This window comes from Hermetia illucens, chromosome 3 (assembly GCF_905115235.1).
Source record: "Hermetia illucens chromosome 3, iHerIll2.2.curated.20191125, whole genome shotgun sequence".
NCBI lineage: Eukaryota > Metazoa > Arthropoda > Insecta > Diptera > Stratiomyidae > Hermetia > Hermetia illucens.
The window spans coordinates 34259508-34269791 of NC_051851.1; the positions used below are offsets into that span (position 1 = coordinate 34259508).

Sequence of the window (10284 nt, forward strand, 5' to 3'; positions counted from 1 at the left end):
ATTCTTCGGAGGATTCTTCTCTTGAACGCGGCCAAGAGTTCGCCATTTTACTTGCTAAGAAGAAGCCTCCGAGGAATACACGAGGACTGGCAAAATCATTGTCTTGTATAGTAAGAGCTTTGATCCTACGGTGACACGTTTCGAGCGGAATAGTTTTTGTAAGCTGAAATAGGCTCTGTTGGTTGCCAACAACCGTCCGCGGATTTCATCGTCGTAGCTGTTATCGGTTGCCATTTTTGACCCTAGATAGGAAAAATTATCGACGGTCTTAAAGTTATAGTCTCCAATCTTTATTCTTCCCGTTTGACCAGTGCGGTTTGATGTTGTTGGTTGGTTGGTTTTTAGTGCTGACGTTGCCACCATATATTTTGTCTTGCCTTCATTGACGTGCAGCCCAAGATCTCGCTTCAATTGCCGCCTGCTCGATTTGGACGAAGGCAGTTTGTACGTCTCGGGTCGTTCTTCCCATGATGTCGATATCGTCAGCATATGCCAGTAGTTGGGTGGAATTAAAGAGGATCGTACCCCTCGCATTTATCATGGATCACGGAGTTTCGTTGCGACAACTAAAGCAGAGTGTTTCGAATCCTTCTAGAGAATAGTTTTTCGAAAAAAGATGAAACGCGTGATATCGAAAGCCCTAACCAAGATGTTTGAAGAAATCGCACAAAACGATTTTATCCATCAGCACCTAACAATATTGTATTTGGGTTCTGTCCAGGCAAGCCTTGAAGTTTTGCGAGACAAAAAATATAGCGTCCGGTGGGCGGGGCTTTTCAGTCAGGATCGCAGTTAACACTTTATCAATTTCCATTTGTAATTATGTATGCTTTGGCTGTTTATAGCTGGTTGCTTAGTTACATGGATTCACACACACAGAAGTGGCATAGAAACACGATACAAAATAGATTAACGTCAAATCAAAAATAAATAAAAAAATGATGAATGAATGAATGATGATGAATGATGAAAGCGTAAGTAGCGTTCTATGGGTTAGTATGTAGCTTGAGTAGGGGAGTATCAACATTATCTAAACAACCTCCTACATCATGTTGGAATGCGCGGCATCACGCAGTACATATATACTACCTGGGGAGTAACAAACTATGAAGAAGGGCTCGATCAGGTGCGCCTATTATGGTAGACTAGATTATCTCTTCAGCATAGCAAGCAGAATAAATGAACTTTGATAGGGCTAATAAAAAGAAAATTTGTTGTTTGGAATGAGTTGTCCTGAGCCCACCATCTACTTGATGGCGGGCTGGACTTGTTCGAGAAGCAACTTACTCCTTCTGTTAAGTGCGCGGACTATTCTGTTCATGGGCGAGCGCCCAGTACTTTCAAAAATTATATTTGGCTTTGACGGTTTCGATCGCAGGGCAGAGCCGATTTCATCAGACGCTGCCTGCTAAATGCCACCCGTTGCCGCTTTCGGTCACGCTGCTCCGCAGGGTAGAGGTGCTGAGGCAGCGTCTGATGAGATCGTCTCTGCCCTGCGATCGAAACAGTCAAAGCCAAATATAATTTTTGATAGGGCATACCATTAGCTAACAGGCTGCAGTACATGGCACCAGATCCAAACCTGTACATTCAATGTTGTATAAATCGCTCATTAACATGTATGTGTACCATATTTGTTTTTATTAAACATTTATTTTTACAGTCTCACAGACAACATGTTTGTTCTCACGGATATTTGGTTTTTCTCCTTAACACATCGATGATCTGCTCGTTGTTACAATGGATCTCAAAACTTCTACACATAATTATCGAGAAGTTTGTTACACAGATTGTCTAAGGCTGCTGATAGCGTGGGAGTCATGTACCTCTCCAATACTTTCTTGAAATACTGGTTCACAGTGCTCACCATGCACTTAAATTATTCATTCAGAAATGAGAACAGGTTAATTGAATTTGTTCAAATTAGCTACCTTGAAATAGTGCTCACCTCAATGTCAGACTTCTTTAAGAGTCTCCTCTTGTGCCGTTTTACAATCATTTGTATAGAAGCGTTGAATTTTCCTGTATCCCATAGACCCTCTTCAATTAATGTACCAAATTTCGCTACCACCCAAGAGGGGTGTGCATGTAGAGCTTCATTCTCTCGTGACTGGCTTTTGGCTCGTGCTGCGAACACGCTGAAGTATTTGGGATATTTCCCAAAGAACCTACCAATACAGGAAAATATCAGAAGTCTATTCATTTTGGATTATATTATTATTAAAAGTTGAATACTAACGCCAAAAAGATATTCGTAGCATGATAGGTTGCCTGCGTTTTTATAATCCGCCATCCGTTTTGCAATGCAATTTTCTGAGGACCCGTTAAGCCAGTTTCATCTACTCTTTCAATAGATTCAAAAGATTCAATTCTCCTTGGGTACATTTTCTAAAATATTTTCTTATTGAAACGCTTTAAAATTTTGATGTAATGATATTTGCCATTGTGATAGATGTCAGGACTCATAGTTGACTATATTTGATAGATTTAGTGCATCTGCAAAATCTTAAAAGCATTCGTAATATATTTGTAAGGAGCCTTGTGGTGTGTAGAGCAGGGCCGACTCCCATTCCGCCCATCTGTATTTTATTTATACTAATTCTAACGAGGTATCATTTGGCTGGCTCCAGTACCATCCATCCAGTACCGCTTTCTGATTTTTTTACATCATTTCTGGAGTCTCTCCTATTTGATCGACCGCTACGATGTACCCTTTGACGCTACGGGCTCGTTTAAACTCTGCCACTCAATGTTTTACTGTTGTAAACGAAGGAGCAGACTCACCCAGAGTAGAATTCAATTCAGCTCTTATATTTGTTGAGCTGAAGCCTTTCAGATGAAAATATTCTATCACATAATGATGATTAATTTTCTACATTTTCACAAATTCACTGAATACCCACATCATTGATGACTGCCAAAAACAAAAACAACGTGCGTCTTCTAACACAAAAAATAAACGTGTACTTTATAGATTGTGTAGTTTCTAATAAAGTGATATTTTTCAAATAACTACCGCCATCTCTCCCCAACTCCCCTGGGGCTTCCCGAGTTGCGCGTACTCCTCTGTACTCTTCTGCGCCAAACGCGCGTGGGGCGACCCTCTCCTTCTTAATGTGTGACCTATTAATTGCCACGTCCGCCTACCAGTTAGATCGTCCAAGGGGCAAGCCTCTATCCCGACCAAATTCTTCGTTTCCAATAATTACAGGAAGGCTTTCGAGTGACAGTGGTGGTTACTTCCCATGCTCCCATATAGCAATACAGAAAGAACGTTAGTCCAGAACAATCTCAACTTGATCTTGGTGTTGAGATAATTACATTTCCAGATTTTAGACAAGACAGCGAAAGCAGATCTGGGGCTGTTAATGCGTCGAGCGATATCCAACTCGGTACCACCGTCAGTAGAAACCGCGTTTCCAAGATTTAAAAATTGATCGACGCCTTCGATGCTTTACCCATTAATGCAGAAAGAAAGCGTGTGTTGATCCGTCAGACTGAGAACTTTTTTGTTGTTGGTGTTTATATTCAACTCTCAACTCTACTTGCCTTTCTCCCCAAATTCAGAGCAATTGAGCGTAGTCGAGCTGTTTGGAGGAAGATTTCATCGTTCATTGAACTCCTCCACGACCTGCTTCTCACAGATGACAAAAAGAAATAATTTCGCAGACAAGATGCAACATCAAATTCCTCTGAGATTTTACCTTGGCGCAGCATGTAACATTTTGCATCATCAGGAGGTTTCAGGATTATTTCAGCTATTATTTTTGTGACGGAAGGCAGCATACAGATACCTCTTCCAATTGTTGCAGTCAAAACCGGTGCCCTTCTTTGAAATTTTAACGATCATTCCCTGAGTCATCAACTAGGTTAAACATAAGTATATATAGAGTGAAGACCCGTAAATACAGGATACAAATTGTCAGAAGGCTATGTGGAAGATAAAAGGCTGTCGGAGGGCTTAAAGTTGCACAAAACACGTAAAATTCGCATATTAAAAAGTACTTTGACAAATCGCATTTCTCTTTCATGTATACATGGTGTTCCAAAATTACCAGACAAACTATATTCTCATATATACTCATGTACTTCTAAGCAAAAAATATTAAATACATTTTTTTTTATTTCTTAACCCTTTAGCTGCCACAACTGCCTTTGCACTATTAAAATCATTGTAGCTTAAAAACTACGATAGCTAGAGAATTGGGATAGATGTTAAATCGCAGCTAATACATTATTCTTGAATATGAAAGTTGGGTTGTGAAAATGGAGTAAGCTATGTAGAAATTATAACTTTCTAATTGCAAAAATTGTGGATTTCTCCCCACAAATTTTGCCGTTAAACCCTATTTTCTTCGATTTGTAATATACACAGTGTACCAATTTTATTACAGAAAATTAATGTTAAATGGAATAAGTAGTCACCAAAATATGCATATTTGTAAAAATTAACATTTTTTTTAGTAAAAACGGAATTACTGTGAAGAAAGCGAACTGATAAATAGAAAAAAATTGAAAAGTAAGGAGAATACACAAGTGAGTATCGTGGAGCGGTGGATAACCAATAGTGGTTATCGTTTGAATGCCATGGCAGAGAAAGAGCTGGCTTTCGAGCAAGTATGGCAAGGCTCTGGAAAAGTGATAAAAAGTAAAAGAAAGAAATAATCTGGAGGAGCAGAACCAAAGAGGAAGCTGGGATGATTTAGCGGTGAAAATTTGCATAGCTAAGATCTATGTCGCACGACGGCAAAATCTTCTGCAAGCGAGAAGATACGTGTTCAACGTTTCGGAAAATCAAGATCACAGAGTCGTACAAATTTGGATGGTTTTGCTACTAGTAACGACATGGGGCATCGTTTTGGAGCAGCGTGAGGAAGTAAGCGGTGAGAATTTGGATGTCATCGAAACTATAACGAAGGGCAAGCGGCAGTTTTATTGGACTAGATGTTTAGGACGAAATTGCATGAGATCATGTGAAATGCATGAGTTTGCAAAGAGGCCGAAGAGACGAAGAAGGAAGTACATGCTTCTATGTGAGATTGGAACTACATTCGGAAGGAGATTTATGGTTAAGGATCAATTGGTATTGCTCCAGAGTCTACAGCCCAAGAAGGAAGATAAACGAATGTCGCAATCGAAATTGGAAGAACTTCGTTGGGTAATTAATGAATTTAATGACGCTGTAAGCTAAATTAGACGGAGTGAATAAATGTCGGACGAAGTTGGAATTGGATTACCTGGGGAAATTGTCATGATTCGGGACACCAGGCAGATAGCGATGATTCTTGTTCGGGATAAACAAGTTTAGGCGGTGGGCAGTGTGATGAAAATCACTTTGGAAAATTATATGTGACGTCAATATAAATCCTTCTAATGACAATAAGCCAGGACACCAAAATTGTATAACAGTAGGGCGAATATTTAGTTACGATAATTGTTAACAGAGGAATCTAATGTCGGCAAGAAGCTCTTGTCGCAAAGTAGTTTTCTAGTGAAGTGTTTGCAAAGGGCCGGAAATCCGCCCACAAAGTCCGTCTGGTTCCAGAGTTAGAACAGATCGCGTCGGGTAGGAATACGCCTCGAATTGTACCAGTTAAATAATTGTTCTATAATTAATTATACAGTACGGTTGTATAATTTAGTGTTTAATGAACGCTTGTATTAAAGTTATAGAACGGGCTTTTGTTTAGTGTTACGCAATCCAGTGATACGAGCCTATGCAAAGCAAGGAATGTAACGAGTAACGAGTACGAATAGCTAAAAACGTAACAATTGGTGACAGCGTTAGGGTTACGTAAAGGAAATCGTAACAATTGGTGACAGCGGTAGAAATACGTAAAAGCAAATTCGTAACATTATTATTCTGTTCACCTCAAATCACTATCTGTACTAGCAACTGGCAGCATGCAATAACACAAAGAATGGTGGCAACATCGATGAGTAAGGACAAAAGAAACGACTTCAAGGCCGACGACTAGCTAGGCTGACCAGTGTGCAAAGCCAAATAAAATTAACAGCAGTACTCTCCAGACCATTCAACATCAATAACGGTCTAAGACGAGGACGAGGGAATTGAAAAAGTGATCCATGATGCTGAGGTAGATGCGAGAGGCACCATCTTCTTCAAGCCTACCTAATTATTAGTCTATGCTGCCGATATCGATATCATGGGAAGAACAACTAGAGATGTGTAAACTGCCTCCATCCAGATCGAGCAGGCGACAATCGGTACGAGATTTGGGCTGCACATTAATGAAGAGAAGACGAAATGCATTGCGGCAACGTCAGCAGCAAAAATGAAAGAAACAACAATATAAAAAACTACTGAAGTTCAATTTTTAGAGGTGCCTGAATTATGCCTACGTGGTGGCAACATGGGTGATAGCCGGTATCGATACTCCGACATACAGCTGCAGACTACTAATTGTGCCCCCCTCCCCTTTTAAACCTGGTACCGATTTGAAAGGATGCATTAACACATGAGCTTCATCGAAGTAAGATGGACTTGACCAGCAATTAGCGCTTAGGGTAACCAGCGTTTTGCTTGCAGTAATGGGCCTGATGGATCCCTTGATAAGTGAGACAAGCTTTTTGTACGAGAAAAACAAAGTGTTCCACATGTGGGAAAGATATAGAATATTGAATAATGGCAAGAGAACAGTCGATGCAAAGAAACAACAATAGTTGGACGATTTGCAGACTGGCTGCCAGGCCCATACATAAAAACCCTATGAGAAGTGAATTCAGCGAGGTCAGAGGAATTAACTACAACCTGATATAGGCCCTGAACGCATATGAAGGTTGCAGGAAGTATTTGAATCGATCTAGATTGGATAGTTGAAGACTTATAACATATTGTGTTTTACTGTTCGAAATTTAGTTTAGAAAGGAGAGAGTGGAGATGGTTATCGATAGCGTAGGAGGAGCTTGTTAAGATTTTCGTTTGTAGCTATGAAAAGAGAAGAATACGACTAGAAAGATAAAAATTTGAAGGTTTGAGGTTTATCATACAATCTATCTATATCTATAACCCATTAGTTCTCCCAAAATACGAGAAAAAAATTTAGATTAAAGCCTTTCAAAAAACACTGTACTAAAGTTTAATATTTATTGTGTCAACTTAATTGTGTTTTTACAATATTTTTCAAAGACTTCTGGTGAGTGGTTGTTGTTTGAGTCTGCTTAATTCACCAGAAGACGAAAGCTGAAATGGTCACGTCGAACGACTTTATTTGATAGAATGAATCGTGGGAACGAAAGCTGAAATTGGCGTGGAAACTGTCTTTCAACATGTCTATGATGTGCGTCGCATATCGCCAGTAGGTTGTTGTCATTTTGTTGAAACTACCTTTCCTCCAACCACAGTTTGGTTAATTCGAAGTTTTTCATTGTAGGGTCCTCCTTCCGGTGCGACCCTGTACATAGTTTCAATTAGCCCCAAAGCTAGTCTTTCTTCGCCTTAAATTAAACAATAATTAGATTAAGAAGTTCCCAGGACTTTCACGAAACCATCTTATTCTTGTGAAAACTTACACTTTATGCACAATAAAACTGAATGTGTGGATAGCAATTGTGCACAGATGAGGTGCGTTAATATTATTTATATTTTTGCAAGAGAGCAGTAGCAGCTGATAACAAATTTTCAGTTGTTTTGCCAGCGATTCCGGACGGCGGTAGTGACACTCCTCGAGCTGGTCCATCCAAATTGGCATATTGCGCATAAGAGCCCTCCTTTTGGAAGACATTGCCCGATACTGTCTGCCGCCTAGACCGTAAGCGCTCCTCAAACCGACTGGGTACCATGTAGCAATTGGATTCCCTAAGGTATAAGTTGTTTAATAATCTTTGTGCTCATTATGTTTTTCTAAGAGTGGGTCATACTTATAGATTGGCTTCTTGCGATCATTCCAGGGGAATTCCCATTGAATAGGCTGAAAATAGAAACAAGTTACACCTCGATATTATGCAGAAAGTTATAGTTCGTCTTACCTGGAAATCTCTCTTCCATGGTTTCCCTAAAATGTTTGTGAGAGAATTAATAGGAAAATCTAAACTAAAATTTTCAATTTCTTACGTGGTTTGAACCAGAAGTCCACGGTGAATTCGTCATCGCTGTCTTCATCAACATCTCTGAAAACATAAATTAACTATTAACAAATGGGGAAAGAATGTTAAACTGAAAGGATGGATGATTGGAAACGACCAGATTGAAGTATCATTAGATGAAGAGTATCCACCACATCTACAATCATGATCGGAGGATTCCTTACCCTGTTACATAAATTCGAACAAATTTTCCAGACTGCCTGATTAACCTCTGCGCTTCCATCAGAGTTAAATTCATGGCAGGGGTAGTATTTATTTGGGTAATAACATCCCCAACTCTCATGCCTGCACGACGAGCTAATCCACTCCTTCGCACTGCGATGATAGTTAACGGTTCGAATTGATCTATTCCACCAGTCACTTCAAACCCCCAAAGAATATCCACGAAGGACATGATCCTCTTGTCCGTTTCGACAGTGTACGTGATTCTCAATTCGTACTCAACATTGTCGAATGCGTCTGATGTGTACTTTGGTACGGAAGATGGTTTTGTATCGATCATTCTGCAGAAAAAAAATCTACCAATCTTCACTTTCAGATGGGCCAAACTTTGGGTATCAAAGTATTGTGGTACCTGTTATTGCCGGCACGAAATCAGAAGCTAAAAATCGATACAATAAACCGCTGGTCTGAAATGATGATGGCTATCAACCGCTAGCGATAGGATCCGCGATTCGATTGAAACTGAAAAGCTTATCACTTATCAGAGTATTTATAAGAATCGGTTTCAATGCCAAATAGCTGCATCTTGTGATAATGAGATTTTTTCTTAAGATAGAACGAGGTGAAGGTTGAGGATGCGCAATTGGATTCATGTAGAGTGATTAAGCGGCTACTTTTTCACTAGCTCAGAGTCACTCTACCAATTTATAATAAATGACTATTGACAAAAATTACGATAAAAGATTTCAATAAATATATTTTGCCAATAAAGGCCTTGATGCAGGTTTCTTAAAAATGTAGCACGGAAATGCAACTTTGCACTAATTTCGAACTAATTTGAAAAAAATAACTTAAAGAAAACTTCCTAATATTCATGCAATCCATTTATACTTATATAATCTAAGTTTCTGTTATCAGAGATGCTCAGATGTGGATTAAATATTTGTTCTTCTTTTCTTTTTCTGTTCATCGAGGAGTTTTATTTTTGTTTTGTTATTATTATTTTTTTAATCCTCAACGTCTGGAGAATGTCCTTATAAATTACGAACCCCCATTCTCTCGTTTACTAAGTGCAAGCGGTAAATTGGCACTACATCCACTTTCCAAAGCATTCTAGGCAGTACGGAGTGAAAATGGTGATATTTATACATATTCCAGTAAAATTACAAATTAGATACCGTCCCAGGATAGGATATCATTATAAAAAACATCACTCTTTTGGCACTATTATTTATCGATCATGTTCAGAAAGCTAGAATAAGTCGAAATACCGGAAGCTGAACGCTTCGGGTATAAAGGTTTTGTGTTCATCTTGTATGAGAAATTTTCTATCCACGTTTTCCCACTCGCATATACCTCCAATTCAAAATATTTGATATATCTATGTATTTCCAAACTCTAACTCCGCCGTTCATATGAGTTCGCTTTATATGATGATTCAATTTTGATCTTCTATATTATTAATATTTGAATTTTTGTCAAGCTTTCCAAAATTATGCATTATATTTTGTGGTCAAGGGCGAAACGTGGATTAGTACCCACGATAGAGCATAAAACCCAGGAAAAGATTGCTGAACCAACACCAACAACTCTACTACCAAACCCTTCCTGGAAGTTCTTTCTTAATGAAAAAGTGCAGATGGAGAAAAATGAAGGCGAGTCTTCCGCGCCTAAAAACGGGACAAGTTGTACCAAGTGGTCCTCCAGATTGGGGGTTGGGTAGGGCTGACAACCCTCACGGAAAACCAAAGTTACGAAGTCACAGAAGGAGCCTCGGACAGGATGGATTTTAAAACGACGACGAATAACGATTTGGCCATTTTCTCATGGAACGTGCGCTCCCTGTACAGACCGTCTGCAGCTAGGCGATACCCTGCCCCAATATAAGGCTGATGTAACAGCGATGCAAGAGATGCGATGGACTTGGACCGATTTCTTGGAGAAGAGCAACTATACCATATATTACAGTGATCATCCAGTAAACCATGAGCTCGGAGTAGGACTCTTAGTCAACCA

General features: G+C 39.4%; 2 protein-coding genes across 3 annotated transcripts; both read right to left on the reverse strand.

The window, feature by feature from the left end:
• Positions 1–1624: 1624 nt before the first annotated feature.
• Positions 1625–2470, reverse strand: LOC119652441. Its single transcript, XM_038056584.1, has 3 exons — positions 2240–2470; positions 1949–2168; positions 1625–1873 (listed from the first exon to the last, which is right to left on the reverse strand). The coding sequence occupies exons 1-3, from the start codon at positions 2383–2385 to the stop codon at positions 1757–1759; spliced, it is 483 nt and encodes a 160-aa protein (XP_037912512.1). The 5' UTR covers positions 2386–2470; the 3' UTR covers positions 1625–1756.
• A 4624-nt stretch (positions 2471–7094) lies between these two features.
• Positions 7095–8797, reverse strand: LOC119651839. 2 transcript variants are annotated; one of them, XM_038055637.1, is made up of 7 exons: positions 8681–8797; positions 8271–8609; positions 8075–8130; positions 7990–8015; positions 7882–7931; positions 7534–7819; positions 7095–7458 (listed from the first exon to the last, which is right to left on the reverse strand). In XM_038055637.1, the coding sequence occupies exons 2-6, from the start codon at positions 8606–8608 to the stop codon at positions 7597–7599; spliced, it is 693 nt and encodes a 230-aa protein (XP_037911565.1). In that variant the 5' UTR covers position 8609; positions 8681–8797; the 3' UTR covers positions 7095–7458; positions 7534–7596. The 2 variants fall into 2 exon arrangements, with proteins under 2 accessions (XP_037911565.1, XP_037911564.1); XM_038055636.1 differs by having other exon boundaries at positions 8271–8624; positions 8681–8785.
• Between the last annotated feature and the right edge of the window lie 1487 nt (positions 8798–10284).

Excerpts from the sequence above, each read along its gene's own strand:
- LOC119652441 (XM_038056584.1), bottom strand. The coding sequence starts at position 2,385 with ATGTACCCAAGGAGAATTGAATCTTTTGAATCTATTGAAAGAGTAGAT. Across the intron at positions 2,169-2,239 it reads GCTACGAATATCTTTTTGGC|GTTCTTTGGGAAATATCCCA; the intron begins GTTAGTATTCAA and ends CTGTATTGGTAG. Across the intron at positions 1,874-1,948 it reads TAAAGAAGTCTGACATTGAG|TGCATGGTGAGCACTGTGAA; the intron begins GTGAGCACTATT and ends GAATAATTTAAG.
- LOC119651839 (XM_038055637.1), bottom strand. The coding sequence starts at position 8,608 with ATGATCGATACAAAACCATCTTCCGTACCAAAGTACACATCAGACGCA. Across the intron at positions 8,131-8,270 it reads GTTCGAATTTATGTAACAGG|AGATGTTGATGAAGACAGCG; the intron begins GTAAGGAATCCT and ends TTATGTTTTCAG. Across the intron at positions 8,016-8,074 it reads GGACTTCTGGTTCAAACCAC|GGAAACCATGGAAGAGAGAT; the intron begins GTAAGAAATTGA and ends CAAACATTTTAG.